The sequence below is a fragment of the Lytechinus variegatus genome, chromosome 9 (assembly GCF_018143015.1).
Source record: "Lytechinus variegatus isolate NC3 chromosome 9, Lvar_3.0, whole genome shotgun sequence".
Classification (NCBI taxonomy): Eukaryota; Metazoa; Echinodermata; class Echinoidea; order Temnopleuroida; family Toxopneustidae; genus Lytechinus; species Lytechinus variegatus.
In genome coordinates, this window is record NC_054748.1 from 2,129,787 (window position 1) to 2,148,737 (window position 18,951).

General features: G+C 36.7%; 1 protein-coding gene across 1 annotated transcript; it reads left to right on the plus strand.

Annotated features, from left to right (window-relative positions):
* The first annotated feature begins 417 nt into the window (after window positions 1-417).
* Window positions 418-17,030, plus strand: LOC121422101. Its single transcript, XM_041616917.1, has 4 exons — window positions 418-491; window positions 10,426-10,490; window positions 14,096-14,214; window positions 16,842-17,030. The coding sequence occupies exons 2-4, from the start codon at window positions 10,445-10,447 to the stop codon at window positions 17,028-17,030; spliced, it is 354 nt and encodes a 117-aa protein (XP_041472851.1). The 5' UTR covers window positions 418-491; window positions 10,426-10,444.
* The last annotated feature ends 1,921 nt before the right edge of the window (window positions 17,031-18,951 follow it).

Consider the following 18,951-nt stretch of genomic DNA (forward strand, 5'->3'; position numbering starts at 1 on the left):
TTTTATATTTTTTATATAACTTTATTACTTGGAAAGGGGTAGACAAGGCCCACCCCCCCCCCTCCCTTCACTTTGTCTTTGGGGATAGTGAGTTTCAGGGCCATCTTTTTCCTCTTCAAGTTTCTGTAGTATCTCTTTCTTCTCTCTCCCTCTCTCTCTCTCGCTCTCTCTCTCTCTTTTAATTGGAGGGCCACTTGCCCCCTCCCCTAGATCCGTACCTGTTGATCACATCCATGTTCAGACATGCACCAGTTCGTCAATATCTCCTGATATTGAGAAGGACATTGATAAATAAATGGAGTGCCTTAAAATAAACCTCATAAAATATCATCTTGCACATGAGCAAAAGTCATTTTATGGTCTTGTAATACGATATAGATGTAGGGGCTGCCTCCCATTTGTTTTCAGAGGTGGAATTAGTAGTCAAGTGACCATCGTGACATGTCATTTCCCTGCAAGACACTGATTGGTCTGGTCCACTGTCTTTAATGGTAAGTCACGAAACATCGCTTCATCGGTATTTTATTCGATTCGTTCCACCTGACGATTCGTGCCTCCGCCACGCCTATGGTTAAGAGTGATATTTAACACTTTAAAGTTTAATATAAGATTTAAATCTACCACCTCAATCAGAAATTGACACACTAACCATGATAACGAAAGTGGATTTCTAACTATTCAGGAGATTGGGTGGTTTATCACTTGCAAATGGGCGATTAATTCCTAGAGCACATTGTTTAAATCCCGTTAATGAAATTGAAAGGTGTGTCGATAAGCATGGTGTGCTGTTATATGTTCACGTTTCATATGCCAGTGTGTGTGCGTGAGTGTGTGTGTGTGGGAGGCATGTGCGGATGAGTTTGTGCGCGTGGGTACTCGTGTGAGTGAGAATGTGGGTGTGTATTCAATTCAATTTATTTCCACATATTGAGTAAAAAAAATGTAATAAACATTACAATCGAGCACATACATAGATAATAACAAATACAAGTATAAATAGTTACAATATATTCATAAAAAAGAACATAGAAAATCAAAATGTGGAGGGGATTGACAAAGGTCCTATTGATCTATCAAGGTCAATCCCCAGTAAAAGAAAAAAAAATTGGAATACATAAATTGCATAAGAAAAAATAGATACTTAAACTAAAAACCCCAAACAAAGCAAAAGAAAGTAAAAGACAAAGGGGAGGGAGAGGCAAATATAAAACTATCTTATGGAGTAAATAGATAAAATTTGTATTTCCGTTTGAAAGACAGGAGTGTGGGGGAATATTTGAGTTCATTCGATAAAGAATTCCAAAGTTTAGGTCCGACATATTGAATAGTGTTTCGTGAAAATGTGTATTTGAAATTTGGAATAAAAATATCATTAGCTTGTCTGGTTAGACGACCAGTAAGTGATTTATTCTGTACAAAACATTTATTAAGAAAGTTTGGCAAGAGATTATTGTAATAAGAATACATTAATATAGCAGTTTGTTGATTATTGATTTGATCTATAGTGAGTATTTTATATTTGGCAAAAAATGGTGCAGTGTGTGTACGAGAGTTAGAGTTTGTGATAATTCTTATTGCACGTTTTTGAAGTATTCTTAATCTACTTAGATGGCAATCAGAACAATTTCCCCAAACAATATTACAATAGTTAAAATGAGGTAAAATCATTGTATAATACAGATTAAGAATGATATTCAAAGGTAATATATGTTTAAGTCTGTTCATGACACCTAATGTTTGTGCTACTTTACAAGACACGCTGTTAATATGTTCTTTCCAAGATAATTTATCATCTATGGTAACCCCAAAAAATTTAGTAAAATGAACAAATGGTATATTACAACCATTGATACATACATCTATTTCATTACAATTAATATTTTTATTTTAGGTTGGAATAACATACAAACAGTTTTATCAAGATTTAATTTAAGTCTGTGTGCTACAAACCATGAATTAACCTTAGATAATTCAGTAGAGAGAGTGTTATTCAGCGTCTGTACGTTGTCCCCTGTTAAAAATAAATTGGTGTCATCTGCAAAAACAATTGGGTTGAGTATATCACTTACATATTGAATATCATTAACGTATAAAAGAAAAAGTAACGGGCCCAATACTGATCCCTGGGGTACGCCTAAAGAAATTGATTTTATTTCAGAGGACACATTGTCAATTGATACATACTGGAGTCTATTATTTAAATAACTTACAAACCAATCCAAGCAAGAACCTCTAATTCCATAGAATTTCAGTTTTTCTATTAAAATATTGTGATTGATACAATCAAACGCCTTTGATAAATCTAAAAATATTCCGATCAAAAATTGCTTATTTTCAAATGTTTCAGAAAAGGTATTGATAAAATCAAGTAATGCCATATACGAAGAATATTTTTTCCTAAAACCATATTGTCTATTATACAAAATATTATTACTACATAGAAATGACATGGGGCGAGTATAAACAAGTTTTTTCAAAAATCTTAGAAAATGCAGAGAGTACTGATATTGGACGGTAGTTATTCAATACACATTTATCCCCTTTCTTGTAGACAGGAATAACTTTCGCTAACTTAAGCTTGCTTGGAAAAATTCCGTTTTGTAAAGAACAATTAAAAATATTGCACAGAGGTTTTAAAAATAATAAAATAGTCTTTTTACTAATGTCAACGTCTATATCATCATATCCAGGACTTTTACTAGATTTTAGATGTCTTGCGATTTCTAGTATTTCATGACATTCAATTGGATTCATAAACATAGAATGTATGTAATATTTTTTAGGAAGGAACTCTGAAAAATGATTCTGTACAACTGGTAAAATTCTTTCAATGTCATTCCCAACATCAGCGAAAAAATTATTAAATGCATTTACAATAGTATTTATGTCAAAAATTTGTACATCGTTAATCTTAATGCATAGGCAATCAAACTTGTTCTTCACTCGATTCAAAATATGATTAATTATTTTCCAAGTACTTTTTGTGTTATTACAAGATTTCTTAAACAAATTAAAATAATAATCTCTCTTGTGCCTACGAATCTCACAAGTTACTAGATTTCGGTAAGTACAGTAAGCATTTTTTCGATATGTTGTAGGGTTTTTGAGATACTTCTTTAATACAAAAGATGTTTTTTTATTAATCATTTTCTTTAATCCTGAATCAAACTAGGGTTTATTTTTATTAGAAGTAGTTTGTTTTACTGTTTGGAGAGTAAAACATTCATTGTAAATACTAGTAAGGCTCAACCAGAGGCGTCGATCATGGGGGGGGGGCAGGGGGGGGGGCGATCGCCCCACCAATGAAAATATTGGGGGGGCAAACATATCGTTTTGCCCCCCCCCCCAATAATTCCGCATATGCAAAAAATAAAATAAGATTGTAATGTTACACAGAAATCAGCAAGCGAGACTGAGATACACAACTCATTCTTTATTTAAAATCGTGCTTAAAATGTCCGATTTTCAGATTGGAATATATAAAAATTTTCAGCTCGCGCATCGCGCTCGCATAATTTCTATAGCAAAACCTTATTTTTCATGATTAAATAGATGGACAGAAAGAACCTTTTTCAGTTTTAACCCCAAAAGAGTTTCCGCTTCGATTTGCAATAATCTTTTGTTGGATCTTATTTTATTTATCTTGTTCTTTATCAAAAACTCAATATTTTCAGATCGAAATATCAAAATTTTCAGCTCGCGCTTCGCGCTCGCATCCATTGTTTGGTTTTTAGATACCCATCTTAATTATTGGTACCAAAAATGCTTAGACTATCAAGCCTTCAGGTCTCAGCTCGGTCTTGGCACTCGCATTATCTGTGTAGTGAGACATGTATTCTCATGAATTACTGCAAACAGTCCTAAACAGGCACCTTTTTTCTGTTATCAGTTCAGTATATCAAAAAATTTCAGCTCGCGCTTGGCGCTCGCATTAATCTGTTGCTGAGATATGTATCGATTCAAGAACCATATACCAGTTAACAGTTTGCAATTTATTACAAAATCTAGAAGTATTAACATCATTTATAACACGCTTACATCTTACATTATTGCACAGTGATTAATGGGGAAAACTATAAGATTTAGAAAAGGTAAAAAATAGGCAGGTGATCACTCACATCACTTAAAATTATGCCAGTACCAAGATTGTATTCAGGCCTGTTTGTAAATACATTATCAATAAGAGTAACAGAATTATGAGTGATCCGTGTTGGTTTGAGAATCAACGGAGTAAAGGAAAATGTAAGAAGAAAATCAATAAATTTATCAATATCATTATTCATTGTGGGATTCAATAAATCAACATTAAAATCGCCAATCAATTGACATTCCTTATGCCCTGATGATACTTTATGGAGCGATGGCTCAACAAAATTAAAAAAATCAGTGATAGGTTGAGAAGGAGGTCTGTACACTGGCAAGAATTAAGCTTTTTTTCAATAAAAATCGACTCAATAGAATCATTAAAAACATCAAGATCAGTGCGCCGATGAAACCTCACACCATTTCTGATAAAAAAGCCAACACCTCCACCTCGCTTATTCTTACGGCCAGTACCAACAAAATTGTAACCACTGAATATAAATGTCTCGTCATTGATTAGCCAAGTCTCAGACAGAGCTATGATATGGAATGAAAAATTCAAAGTAGACAAAAGAGATTCAATATTTTCAAAAATTTTCTTAATACTTCGACAATTGAAATTCACAACTGACAGTGTACTATAGTCTAACTTACTATAGTCATTAAGATTATATTGGCAAGAAATAAAGTGATCATTTAATTGAATTGGCAGATAATAGCAGGTATCATTAATAAAATCATTCTCTTCAGTCCCCACAGAGGTTTGCTCCTGTAAACTCTCCTTACAGAAAGGACATTCATGATTATTCAGATTTGGAAGTTGCCTCAAACAAAAGGAACAAGACGTGGAAATAGACATTTAAATAACATATAAACAGGTTTAACAAAAGCACATAGATAATAAGACTACACATAAATTGATAAAATTGTTCGTTTCAGAAAGAGAGAGAGATAGAAAAAAAGGAGTAGCTTCGGAGTGAATGAATTCATAGTATGTGTCCGTGTATGTGTCCGTGATGTGACTGCGTATGTAGCATTGTAGCCTTATGCATGCCAGTGCACCTAACAAAGCCTATATCTTTTAGTAGATCAAAATTATTTCGGATATTTCTTTTCCTTTTCGTTCTATGCTCTGTAGGAAAGGAATCCGCCTTATGTTTGTTAGGTTATCTAGTATCTACTGAAATCTTTAAATTCGGCATCTTTACTAAGCATGATAAGGGGGTGGTGGCGGAACTCATGCTTACTTCCATTGCATGCTTGTGGGCGCGTCGTGGTCTAGTGGATCTGACTCTATCATTTCAAACAGATGGTGATGGGTATTCCTTTAGCAAGAAATTTATCCACACCGTCATGACCGTGCTGCACTCGACCCATGTGAGGTGAATGTACCAGGTAAGATTTATTCCTTGAATGCACTTCTAAGAGCCGGTGTGGTAGCTCGGGCTAAAGCCTGTGAAATATTAGCAGCGGTCTTTATCCTCACGCAAAATGCACTTTGTAAATCCAGTTATGATTATTATTTAGTAGCATGGTGTTTTGCAGTATGAAAATCAAATTAACAGGCTTTACTCTGCTTTTTACCTTCTTGAATTATACACTAAAAATACACTTAGCCATTCTGATCTCAATGGTAACATCATATTGAATATTTGCCAGAGAACGCGTTTAAAAGATTAAAAAGAGTAAAAATGCCAATATGTGTTAAAATTTGCTATTGACCCTCATATTTTTTAATGTTTTACATTCGCATATGATAATCCATAATGAAAAAAGGCCTATTCAATATTCTATCTAGAGAGCAGATTCCTTTTGATATTGATTTATCAACCACAAAATTCGTATAATACATATCGCGTCAACCACCATGGTGAGCTTTGGGTATATTGTTTCATAGTTAATTTTTAAGCAACGTTATCAAACAGAAATAAGCGACAATGATTACATGTATTAGGCAAATCAATTCAAATCAATCAAGTCGATTAATTCAAGTCAATCGAGATTGTCAACGCTTAAACGTATAGCATATGATGTACTTAAAAAACTATTTTATTTTCCACAAACAATGAAATGTCTTTTATCAAATATTAAAAACAACTTTTACTTTGCCTTTTATCAAATATCTGGAAAACAGTGCAAGACCACTGAAGGGGCTACCCTGAATGAATAAAACGAAATAATAAAACAAATAAATAATACATTGTGTTAATGATGGGAAAAGACATTTTCGTCGACAGACGTTGTTGAAGTTGATACAGAATCAACCCTAGGTGAAGGGATTCAAAGTATATTTACCCCACAATAGTAAAGTAAACTTGCTCATTATTATACAATTTAAAATCTATCAAACAATTATTTATTTATTTATTTGTAGATGTTACGATATAAACTATATCTTTCTCTTTTTAGTTTTGATAGTACGGGTATTGGTTGTTTTGGAACCAACCTTATGCAATCATCCAATTAAACACCGCAAATGGTAACGATTTCTAGGTAACTACATGAAAATGAAATTAAACTTTACGGCCGTCATACTAATACAGTGACTCTGCACATGGTAATGTACCAGGAAAAGTTACAATTGCAGACATTAAACATACAGCACGGATCATGAAAACAAGTTTGGATTGAAAACGATATGGTCATTGTCACAAGTGGATATTCAAAATTAACATTTTGTGATTTATATTCCTAATTTAGCTTAAGGAGCTAGAATAATTTTCAAGGATTTGATTAAGTAAAGCTGTGAAAGCGAGTACTTTGCAGCGAGCGATCTGCTGTAATAGGTGATCACTGTTGTAGAACTCTATTCTTTATGACCGCTTGCCCGTGGTAACATAAATTACGCAAATGAGTTTGGGGTAAAGGTCACGAGCCACACCCGTCACGTTAGATCGGGCAAGGCTACGTGCGTTTGGTTAGGAACCCGTCATTACGTTTCTTGTGTTTATTCAAACATGTTCTGTTTCAGTTCTTGCCAGCAAGCTTAAGGAAAGCTAAGATGGTTTATGTTTTCTTGTTTGAAGCCAGTGTTTGCTAATTTCTGTTGTCGAAGATGACACAACTAAACCTACACTTCAGTTCGAATACATTTCTTTTTGCTTGGAAAACTCACGTGCGGTGGTAAGCGTTGATTGAAATCTTTATTTATTGCGTATTAGAAAATAATGTGTATTTAGAGGTTCTGAATCAGTCATCTATACGTTTTATACAAGCATGATAGAAAGTCTCGCTTATGGTTAAATAGCTTTTTTGGAAATGTTATATTGTGAAAAATGATCCATTATGACAAAGGAATAATTGAATTTTATTGCATTCCTGTTATCAACATTTTCCTTTTTTTCTAATCAGAGATAGGATTGGTGTGTATGTGTATGAATGCGAGTGGTTGTGCTCAGAGGGCATTCGTTAAATCAAAGCGGATTTCAAATGAGATTTCTAGATGAAAATTTGAATTATTCTTTCAAACAGAGTTTTACTTGTGGTTTAAAACTGCTGATAGTATGACGTCAGAAGGACAGTCGAACATTCCCCGATACATGCAACATAGACGTCAGAGGGCGCTGTCTCCGGTGGGACGCTACGGAATCGTCGAGGAGTCGTCGCGTCGGTGGATCCGGACATCGCACATGCGTGATATCAATATCGTTGGACTTTTGTGTTTTGGCATGCCACATGGACATCGGGCCCATCCTTGAACTTTTTCAGGTTTTCCCCTTGTATGAATGTGCTTGATTGAGTGAGTGTTTGGGTGATTTATTTAGATTTCATTTCAGATCAATTTCGCCAAAAAGAAATTCATTGTTTAATTTGATATAGTTAATTCATTGATAATGGAATTTCACTGATATGTGACATCAAAGAACTGGTTTGTAATTGAATTAAATGTACTTAAAATAAATTCAAAGTCTTAAAAGTCTATTATTTGATCTCTTGTCCTAAGATCTCCTTCTCTTATTTACTGGTTCCTTAACAGGGCCGTGACAGTCATGATTTTTGTCTCACCTGCGAAGCAAAGTGAGACTATAGGCGCCGCTTTTCCGACGGCGGCGGCGGCGGCGTCAACATCAAATCTTAACCTGAGGTTAAGTTTTTGAAATGACATCATAACTTAGAAAGTATATGGACCTAGTTAATAAAACTTGGCCATAAGGTTAATCAAGTATTACTGAACATCCTTTAAGAGTTTCATGTCACATGACCAAGGTCAAAGGTCATTTAGGGTCAATGAACTTAGACCATGTTGGAGGATTCAACATCGAAATCGTAACCTGAGGTTAAGTTTTTGAAATGTCATCATAACTAAGAAAATATATGGACCTAGTTCATGAAACTTGTACATAAGGTTAATCAAGTATCACTGAACATCCTGCATGAGTTTCACGTCACATGACCAAGGTCAAAGGTCATTTAGGGTCAATGAACTTTGGCCGAATTGGGGATATCTGTTGAATTCCCATCATAACTTTGAAAGTTTATGGATCTGATTCATGAAACTTGGACATAATAGTAATCAAGCATCACTGAAAATTTCGTGCAAGTTTCAGGTCTCATGATTAAGGTCAAAGGTCATTTAGGGTCAATGAACTTTGGCCGAATCGGGGGTATCTGTTGAATTACCATCATAACTTTGAAAGTTTATTGGTCTAGTTAATTAAACTTGGACATTAGAGTAATCAAGTATCACTGAACATCCTGTGCGCGTTTCAGGTCACATGACCAAGGTCAAAGGTCAATGAACTTTGGCCGAATTGGGTGTATCTGTTGAATTACCATCATAACTTTGAAAGTTTATGGATCTGATTCATCAAACTTGTACATAAGAGTAATCAAGTATCACTGAACATCCTGTGCGAGTTTCAGGTCACATGATCAAGGTAAAAGGTCATGTAAGGTCAATGAACTTTGGCCACGTTGGGGTTTTTTGTTGAATAACCATCATATCTCTGTAAGTTTATTGGTCTAGTTCATAAAAAGTGGACATAAGAGTAACCATGTATCACTGAACATCTTGTGCGAGTTAGAGTAGTATTCAAAGTCAGCACTGCTGCTATATTGAACCGCGTGATGCAGGTGAGACGGCCAGAGGCATTCCACTTGTTAATGTTGTTAATGCTTTATGCATGTGTTTTGTTCATGTTGACCAAAACTAAAACATTTGAAATGACCTGCATTGCCATTAGATTATTTTTGTTTAATTCAATTTAATTAGCATTGATTGGTCTTAAAGGGGAAAACAAATTATATTGCCAACAACAGAATAATATATATGACCGAGGTCGTTAGTTGAAGGCAATATTATTTTGATATTACCAGAAAGAGGAGCCAGTCAATATTATTATCACTACCTACATTTTTATTCTGAACAATTTATATACCCTGTCACTGCTTCTCAATTCAGGTTATTCATGATCTGGAAATTGTGACTGCGCAGTCGCACACTATGATGCATGGCACGCACATACACTTAGTGTGATTTTTTTCGCGCTGGCTTTGCAGTATTATCATAGAGGTGGATATGCTTGAAATTAGCGATCAAAAATTGTCTCCTACTGCGCAAGCGCTAGGAAAGAAATGTGGCAAATGTTGCTCTCAGTTTTTTTGTATAGTAATCCAATGGGCGAATATCTGGAGAGGGCAATAAATATAGCAAATGTTTATCGCCTTGGTCACGGATTTAATCAAGCATGCGAAATATGTCTCTTGTCTCTCTGCTAAAAATAACAATAATCTATGTTTGATAAAGATATCTGTACGTTTGAATTTGACATGAGTTTGCGAACGGTAAAACATATCCTTGTGCTAAATGTGATTACCTAAAATTTATCTGGTGACTTTACAGACTGGGCTATTAAACGCTGTAAAAAAAAAAACACTCTCACTAGTCAGCTAGTTCTCTAGTTGATGCAGGGACGCCGATCCACGTTTGGGGAGGGGGTCAAAAGTGAAGGGGGTGGGGTCAGAAGTTTGATGCAGAATTTCGTGCACAATGCGCGCCGGGAACTAGACAATGTTACAATACAGTGGTATTTTCATGCCAGGTTTGGTTTTATAGTAATTTTCCAGTCGGTTCTTTTTAAAAAGCAATCAAAACTGCGAAGTTATCATAAATTTCAAGTTGTCAAAATTATTGGGGGAGGCAAATCAATTTGTTCCCCCCCCCCCCCCATAATTCAAAACGCCCCGAGGATTGGCAGAATCAGTTTAGCAATCAGTTGCAAGACATGCCGATTCATCTGGTTCAAAAGAATGCACGTAAACTCATTTTCTTATGATATACATGTACATAATATAGCCATATAATTTTGAAATCATTCTTTCTTTTGTCTTTCTCTTTTTAAGAATAACATACGTGTTCAATATGAAGTCGTTCTTCGTTTTAGCCATTCTGATCTCAATGGTGGCAGGTAATAATTGTTTTGAATTCTGTATTTGTTTTTATTATAATTATAATCTCTTGATGATAATAAATTAATACATACAATATCTTATAATTTCATGAATAAAAATTTAATATTTCTAAAACTTAACATAGGTACTATAGGTTTCACATACGAAATAGCACAATTAAGCTCCTGTAAATTAGAAATAGATATCTCTTTAAAGTGGATTCCAACCCAAACAAAAGGTTGTTTTTTAGGAAACCGAAAAGTCAAACAAGTAGATAGGTGAATGTTTGCACGATATGTTCATGGGTGTCGATCACGGGGGATGGGGGGATATATCCCCCCCCCCAATTTTGCTAATTTGCATAAATCCAAAATGGCCGCCAGATGCCATCTTAAAAACCTAACTTTTGAACCCCTGTCCACAAAATGATGAGTAATAACTCGTTTTAGGGATTTAGAGATGTGTAGAACCGATTTCTGTAATCATTTTTGCAATATAAGGTCATCTTCAGGTCAAATCCAAGATGGCCGCCATATGCCATCTTGAAAAATTGACTTTTGTTCCCCTTGCCCCAGAATGACGAGTAATACCTCTATTTAGGGGTTTTGGGGGTGTGCAGAATCCATTTCTGCTTTCTATTTTGCAATATAATGTCATATTCTGGTCAAGTCCAAGATGGCCGCCATATGACGCCATCTTGAAATATCAATTGTTGAACCCTTTCCCCCAGAATCATGAATAATAACTCTGTTCATGAGTCATTAGGTATGTTGATTCAATTCGTGTAGTTATTTTGCACAAACGATATTCTTCAGATCAAATCCAAGATTACCTCCAACCGCCATCTTGAAAAAATACTGTCCGAGGCTTATACGTGTTATAACTAATGTAAAGGGATTTCAGTAAGAATACTCATTTCTTTTATTAATTCTCAAGTTCAAGGTCAAGGTGAAGTTACATCTTAGATGTCAGATAATTGCTCAACTTAGAATGAATCCTCTTTAGGTTTGGGCTATGATCAATTTCGAGTGTATTTTTTTAAGGTCCATCCATACCTTTGTACTGAAAGGCTTTTAGGGTCTTATTTGAATTTGAAAGTGTTTTATCAATATTTTTTCTAAATCAATGTGTCCAATGATTGGTAGGCATCAGTTCGCCTTAAAAGACGATGGTGTAGCGCTAGGCCTTACATTTTCGGGAGTGACTATAGAGCTCCACTCTAGAGTGGCAGTCTCTACAGCAAATTTTTACAGATGAAGGAGGATGGCGCTGAGACACGTCTATATAGAGATGCTGCCCTAGCCTTCCTCCTAGGCCTTTGGTCTGCCAATTTAGCATTCCGATTATTTTCTGACGTCCTGATCCCTGTACTTAGTAGCTCTCCATAGAATGGCGACTATCATCTACACCTTCATAAGTGTTAGTGTCTATGCCGGCAAGTTTTATGTCACGTTTGCAGGTGTCTTTATAACGATGGTGTGATCTATCGATGGGGTGAGACCAATCACACAGCTTACCTTACCTGTATTTTTCACTTTGTCCTGCCATTTAACGTGCATGATACGTCAGCTGACATGGAAGGTGTTTAGCCACTTTTCTTGGTCGGCGTACGTTTTCCAAGACTTACTTCCGTGCAGGAGCTTGGCCATGACTGTGACAGATTTTACAATCCTGATGCTTATATGCTTGTCCTGTGAAAGGGGACAAGAGACATATAGTCGGTCCAAGGTAGGTGAGGAGTCCACCACAACCAGACGAGTGTGTGCTGTTGATATACATATCTGGAGGACAGTCGGTGTCTTGAGTCTATCAGGATTTCTGACTGTCTCAAAGTCTGATGGATGGTCCAAACCCCTTACATGCACAGGACAGGCAGCTGTTATGTATGACTAGGTCTTGTACTCCCACTTCTTGAGAGGCAGGGGCGACATCGTTTCCGTAAAGCATTTCACGAATGAGAACAATCCTGACCGTGGAACAGTCTTTGGAGCCTATCTTCTGCAGGAGGCTAAAGAGTGCACTCCTGCTGACCAAGTCAATGGCTCTTGTCAGGAGAAAAAGTCCAATAATAATTATAAAGGAAGTTAATAATTAAATCAATTGTTTTGAAAAAAAAATTACGGAGAAATCATTTTTTAATTCAAATAGTACTTTAAAGTCATTTCACTGGAAAGATATGGTTGCACAGAATTAAAAAAAGGATCAAAACTCCCGAAATCATAGCCAAAACCTTGAATGGTTTCATTCTAAAGTAAGCGGTTAATGACGAAATCTATCAACCATCTGACTATCTTAGACATGACTTGACCTCGAACTAAAAATGGAGTGATTAAAAGAAATGAATCATTCTCACTGAAATCCCCTTACATGAGCTCCAATACATAACAACAACCTTATTAGGGAGAGCACTCCTTCAAGGTTCAATAGTCTCGGAAGTAGTTTTTTCTTAATATGGCGTTTGGTGGTCATGTTGGATTATTTTGACCTGGAGATTATCCTATATTGCAAAAATTATGAACAGAAATTGAATAAACATACCAAATAACTCACGAAAAGAAGGATTATTTATGATTCTGGGACAAAAACTTGAGAATTAATAAAAGAAATGAGTATTCTTACTGAAATCCCTTTACATTAGTTCTAACACGTATAAGCCTCGGAAAGTAATTTTTCAAGATGGCGGTTGGCGACCATCTTGGATTTGAACTGAAGATTATCCTTTGTGCAAAATAACTACATGAATTGAATCAACATACCTAATGACTCATGAATAGAGTTATTACGCATGATGTGTTCGCTCAGTTGGTAGAGCGTCCGTCTCACAACCGGGAGGTCGGGGGTTCAAACCCCGGCCGCGTCAGACCAAAAGACGTTAAAAGATGGGAGTTGCTGCTACCCTGTTTGGCGTTCAACAATTAAAGGGATAGAGCCTCGTCGATCTGGCGCTGCACGGTGGCTGCCGGGCCCACGATCAATTGGGCAAAGCAAATTTTCGGAGTATTTCATGTCTATTTCGAACAATAAATTATGGATTTGGATTTGGATTTTGGATTTGGATTCTGGGGCAAAGGGTTCAAAAGTTGATTTTTCAAGATGGTGTCATATGGCGGCCATCTTGGATTTGACCTGAAGATGACATTATATTACAAAATAGAAAGCAGAAATGGATTATGCACACCCCAAAACCCCTAAATACAGTTATTACTCGTCATTCTGGAGCAAGGGGAACAAAAGTCAATTTTTCAAGATGGCATATGGCGGCCATCTTGGATTTGACCTGAAGATGACCTTATATTGCAAAAATGATTACAAAAATCGGTTCTACACATCTCTAAATCCCTAAAACGAGTTATTACTCATCATTTTGTGGACAGGGGTTCAAAAGTTAGGTTTTCAAGATGGCATCTGGCGGCCATTTTGGATTTATGCAAATTAGCAAAATTGCCCAAGCGACAACTTTGGGCAACCAAGCTGAATTTGTTCTAGGACCCCATAGGAACACGAATCAAGAAAAAAACTTCATCGGAAAGAACATTTCTAGGTTGGTGTATTGAGCCTATGAGACTGTCAAACCGACTATAGCCTTGCTATGAAATAACTATTCTCTTATCTTTCATTTTAGGTATCGTGGCTATCGACTGCTACCAATGTAACGGTTCCGGTTGTGAAGACCCTTTTGACCCAAGTGGGTCCGGGGTCATTAAAGGTTGCACTACTCCGGAATTTTTCTCTCATTGTCAGGTAAGAGCTGTTTGATTAATAATGCTCTTCTCATTATTTTAGTTATTATTGTTAATATTATTATCTTTATTGTTATTATTATTGTTTTATTGTTATCATCGTCATCATCATCATAGGATATGGTATTGCGTGAACGTAGCAAATATGTTTATTCATTTGGCCAGCCTATCGGCTTTAAACTTTCTCCTTGGGATTTATAACTCAAAAAGAAATACAGACACCCCAGGTTTTCTCGGGTACCTGGACCATACCAGTATAATTTGGCGGGCCATATCTCTGTCAAAGAAAGTGCGACGGAACCTTGTAGGAGTGCAGGCATGATTTTGTCAATGCATAATGGCTCAGTTCCGCACGCGTTGATAGAGTTTTCGGTGGATTTCTTGTGGAATTCTGCTAAGCTATCCAGGGGCCCGTTGCATAAAACTTTTTACCTGAGAAAACTCAGGTTGTTTTTACCAGAGTTTTTGCCCTGTGTTAAAGTCACTGGCAGAAATTTGACTAACCTTAGTTTTCATTTTTATCGGAGTTTTCTCAGGTAAAAATTTTTATGCAACAGGCCCCAGGTATGTGATGCAGTACTATCGAGGTTTCAAGATTGAGTTCTCGACTCAGCAGTATACCACAGACTGGCAGAGTCTAGAGGTTGGTATTCCTATGTGATGTGCATTTTTTTTCCCACATTGTTTTGTACTTGCTATGTCATTATATCGTTAGATCTGCTGGAGGATTCGGATGTGATGCTACTTTCCCTGGTGCAGAGGAACTGTCTTAAATTCGTGCCTTTATGGACTACCTTACTATCCTCTGTCCAAGTACGAAGGCTTATAAGGACATTCAGGCTAGACTGGAGGAGTTAATGGATTGGAGAAGGATAAAATTCAATACCAAGACGTCCAGGGGCCTTTTGTTTTTGAAGCTCCTTGGTTGACACAAAGTACATTGTTTGACCTGAAAGAGGTTACTTCCACTTCTTATTGTGTGGGGAGATGAGATTCCATCTATCTAGGAGCTGCCGGTTAAAAGAGCTTACTAGGCCGTTGGTAAACTGAAGACTTGAAAGACGTAGGAGGAATTATAAGGACACTGGGGAGCAGAACAGGACAGGTCTGGGGCCAATTGATCATCAAATCTGGCCTCTCAGGCAAACTTGAACTGTAGTGTGTTCAGTTTTGGCTGATGCCAAGCATCATGTGGTTATTAATTGTCTATGAGAGGGTTGACGTATATTGAAGCCATGGAGCGCAAGATTAATGGCTATGTCAAGAGGTGGCTGGGTGTTTCAAGTTCTTTGACGAACGTCGCCCTCCATATATTAGTAAGACAAAGTTGACAAAAGTATTTTGTGATGCTTCGTGCTTCTGTTTTATCAGAGATTACCAGCCTGGTGTTAAATGGGGATGAAATGGCACGCCGATAAGGCAGGGGAAGAGGCTGAGAAGACGTTGAAGCATAAGGAGATGGTCGGTGCTGCCAAAATGAGTTTGGGCCTGTCAGTGGCGGACCATTACCCGAAGGAGACAAAGCATTGGGGGCATTGTATTGTTTGTCAAGGTATACTTAGTGTCTGCGAAGTTTGCCTGTGTTTTGTGATGTACACTTCGAGGCATAACCAAGTTTTGAAGGTTGTTGAAGAAGCAGATTTATGTAAAGAGGGTGAAATCTTATAATTACAAAATCGATAATGGGGGTTTGCCCCATATTGATTTTGTAAACGAGGGGGACAAACCATTCTCAAGGGCAAGGTCTAAAATGTGCCCATCTGGTCTTCAGCTCGTGATTGGCAGGTTAAAGCCGACCTGGACAGAAAATGGAGTTTCCCACAGCATGTGATGGTTACAAATCTCTGCTTAGTCGCTAGTTTGTGGACTGACCCTGCTAAGGAAGTAGTCCCATGAGAGTTGACCGTCCCTTGGGAGGATTATTTTGACAGTACCAAAATATTCTGAACTTGTGGCAGAGTGCACAGGCAAGGGCTGGAAGGCGTTTGCTTCCCGTTTTAGGTTCGTTGCCGTCGGGTTCGTAGCGCGGTCATTGCCTAGGTGGTTCAGGAGTTAGAGAGAATAAGCATGCTTGTAGGGCTGCTTCTGAGGAAGCAGAGAAAGATTCTGATTGAATTTGGACTGATCAGGGCCCGTTGCAGAAAGAGTTGCGTTGAAACGCAAGTCAAAAAATCAATCGCAAGTCCCAAATGCGCGCTGTTGATTGGTTGAAAATCAAGTTGCGCAAGATTTTTAGAGTTGCAATTGATTGCAACTCTTTCTGCAACGGGCCCAAGGGCAACCAGCAGCAGCAATAAAGCATTTTTTTTTTACCAGAGGGAAAGATGATATGGTGCACTGCTGGCACACCAGCAAGAGGGAATATTTTTTTTTATAAGGAGCCGAAACTTCAAGTAGCCGGTGAAAGAACAACTGTTGATTCCCCCTGATAATGCATGAGACTGCATTCTCGTGTTTTTAAAATAGCTAAATATATGTATGTGTGTATGTATGTATGTATGTATGAATGTATGTATGTGTGAATGTATGTATGTGTGTATGTATGTATGTATGGGTGTATGTATGTATTTACATAATTACGTAAGAATTATATGTTTGTTTGTTTGTTTGTTTTTTTATATAATGCAGAAAATTGTTTACGGATCGGAGGTGACTCGATTCTGCGCCAGTTCCTGCCACGAAGGCTGTTCGGGTGACGTGTGCACCCACTGCTGTACCTCCGATTTCTGCAACGGAGGGAACGCCTTGACAACCAGTCTAGTAACAGTGGGTGTGGTCGTATTCGCGGGCTTTATCCTGACCAGACAATACGATTAGATCTGATTAGATCTCCTCAGAAAAGTCTAAACTTATAAGAAGAGTCTCTCAAGAGGCTTAGCAACGTGAATTAAAATCAGTTATTGTCTTAAATATGTCAATCACAAATAAATGTCGCTCTTGGAAACATTTGCAAGTCCCGATTCTCTGCATGTTTTTTTTTTGGTCTCTTTGGGCTCTTAGAAATGAAGTGATTGGATGTCAATATGCTTCGACAAAACTGTGTCGTGAAATTTTATGCAAATTCTATGCTGTATATATTTAGCAAATCAAGGGCACTACAAGGAGGAAGACGGTATTCTTTTATTTGATTAACAACGAAATGTGTAAATATAATTATTTTTCAATAGTTGACTGGTAGGTGTGTTGGGAATTATTTACAGTTTGAGGTTATGGATTAGATTTCGTCATGTGATGGCGCCATAAACGTTGATTTATTTCCGAAATAGAAGTGCCGTGGCCGAGTGGTCTAAGGCGCCTGGCTTTACATTGAATGTCCGGGGTTCGACCCCCAGCCGCGGCACCTATGCACGTGAGCAAGTCATTTAATCTACAATGCTCTTTTATCCTGCTTTCAAATAAATGGAAATGCTTTATGCATTATTGGTAACTAGGTGTGCTAATGTTGCTGTTTTTTTAATAAATAAAATAAAGTGACCAATTACATTCCCTTTTATGGTCAGATATTCATAAAATTTCGTATTCAACAAGCATAACACTGAAAATTTCATCAAAATCGGATGTAAAACAATAAGTTTCGATTATTTTCAACAAAATAGTTATATGAACGAGCCAGTTACATCCAAATGAGAGAGTTGATGACATCACTCACTCACTATTTCTTTGTATTTTATTATATAAAATATGAAATATTTTTATTTTCTCGTCATTGTCATGTAAAATGAAGTTTCATTCCTCCCTGAACACGTGGAATTCACTTATTTTAACATTTTGTGCTTCAGGTAATGAGGTCCTAATCATCAAATTCGTAAAAATTGAAATATTGTATAATTCAAACAATAAAAAACAAAAGAAATAGTGAGTGAGTGAAGTCATCGACTCTCTCATTTGGATGTAACTGGCTCGTTCTTATAACTATTTTGTTGAAAATAAGCGAAACTTTGGAATGTCATAACTTTCTTATTCTACATCAGATTTTGATGAAATTTTCAGCATTGTGCTTGTCTGATTTTTCTCTATTGATTCAAATCAACATTTTTCTGAGGTGGACTTGACCTTTAAGATCAGCCACTTTGAGAGATTACTTTGTGGATTACTGATTTCTGTTACTTGAAATTTTGTTAGTGAAATATGAGAGTGAATGTATGTTTGATCGACGTATCAAGATACCATGTCTTTAAGAAGGAATTGGTGTCAGGAAGAGAGAGGGGGAGATAGAAATGTAAAGAGATTGGGGAGTAAAGGAAGCAAAATCGACGAAACATTTTAGGGTGTGTACAGTGTGTGAGTGGATGTGGGAGGGGACTGAAGCCTTTGCTTCGAACAGCTTAATTATAGTCATACATATATATATATATATATATTATGACTTCCTCTCCCTCCAAATGATAGGGTGATGGCGTCAGAAGAGTAAAAACTCAATTCCCTTCCGAAAAAAGAATAACAAAATTGAATTTGCTATATTCATTAACTAAAAATTGTGTTGTTTATTGGACTGATATGTAATGCGTTTAAATGACAGACTATTTACCCGTTGATATAAGGAGTGAGAATCTGCACCCTTTCCCACCCCACCCCTCCCTCCCCTCAAAAAAGGGATAGACAATTAAAATAATGTGTAAAAGTAATAGGCATATTGAAGATTAGAGCAATAGATAGAATAAATGAAGTAATAAAATATGAGATAAAATTAAAGGCATTCAACACAACTTTATGGCCAACTTGAACCCCATCCAATGAC

What these genes read in the sequence shown, in the direction of transcription:
- LOC121422101 (XM_041616917.1), top strand. Translation starts at nt 10,445, where the DNA reads ATGAAGTCGTTCTTCGTTTTAGCCATTCTGATCTCAATGGTGGCAG. An exon ending in TCTGATCTCAATGGTGGCAG is followed by an intron (nt 10,491 to 14,095) that starts GTAATAATTGTT and finishes CTTTCATTTTAG; the next exon opens with GTATCGTGGCTATCGACTGC. An exon ending in AATTTTTCTCTCATTGTCAG is followed by an intron (nt 14,215 to 16,841) that starts GTAAGAGCTGTT and finishes TATATAATGCAG; the next exon opens with AAAATTGTTTACGGATCGGA.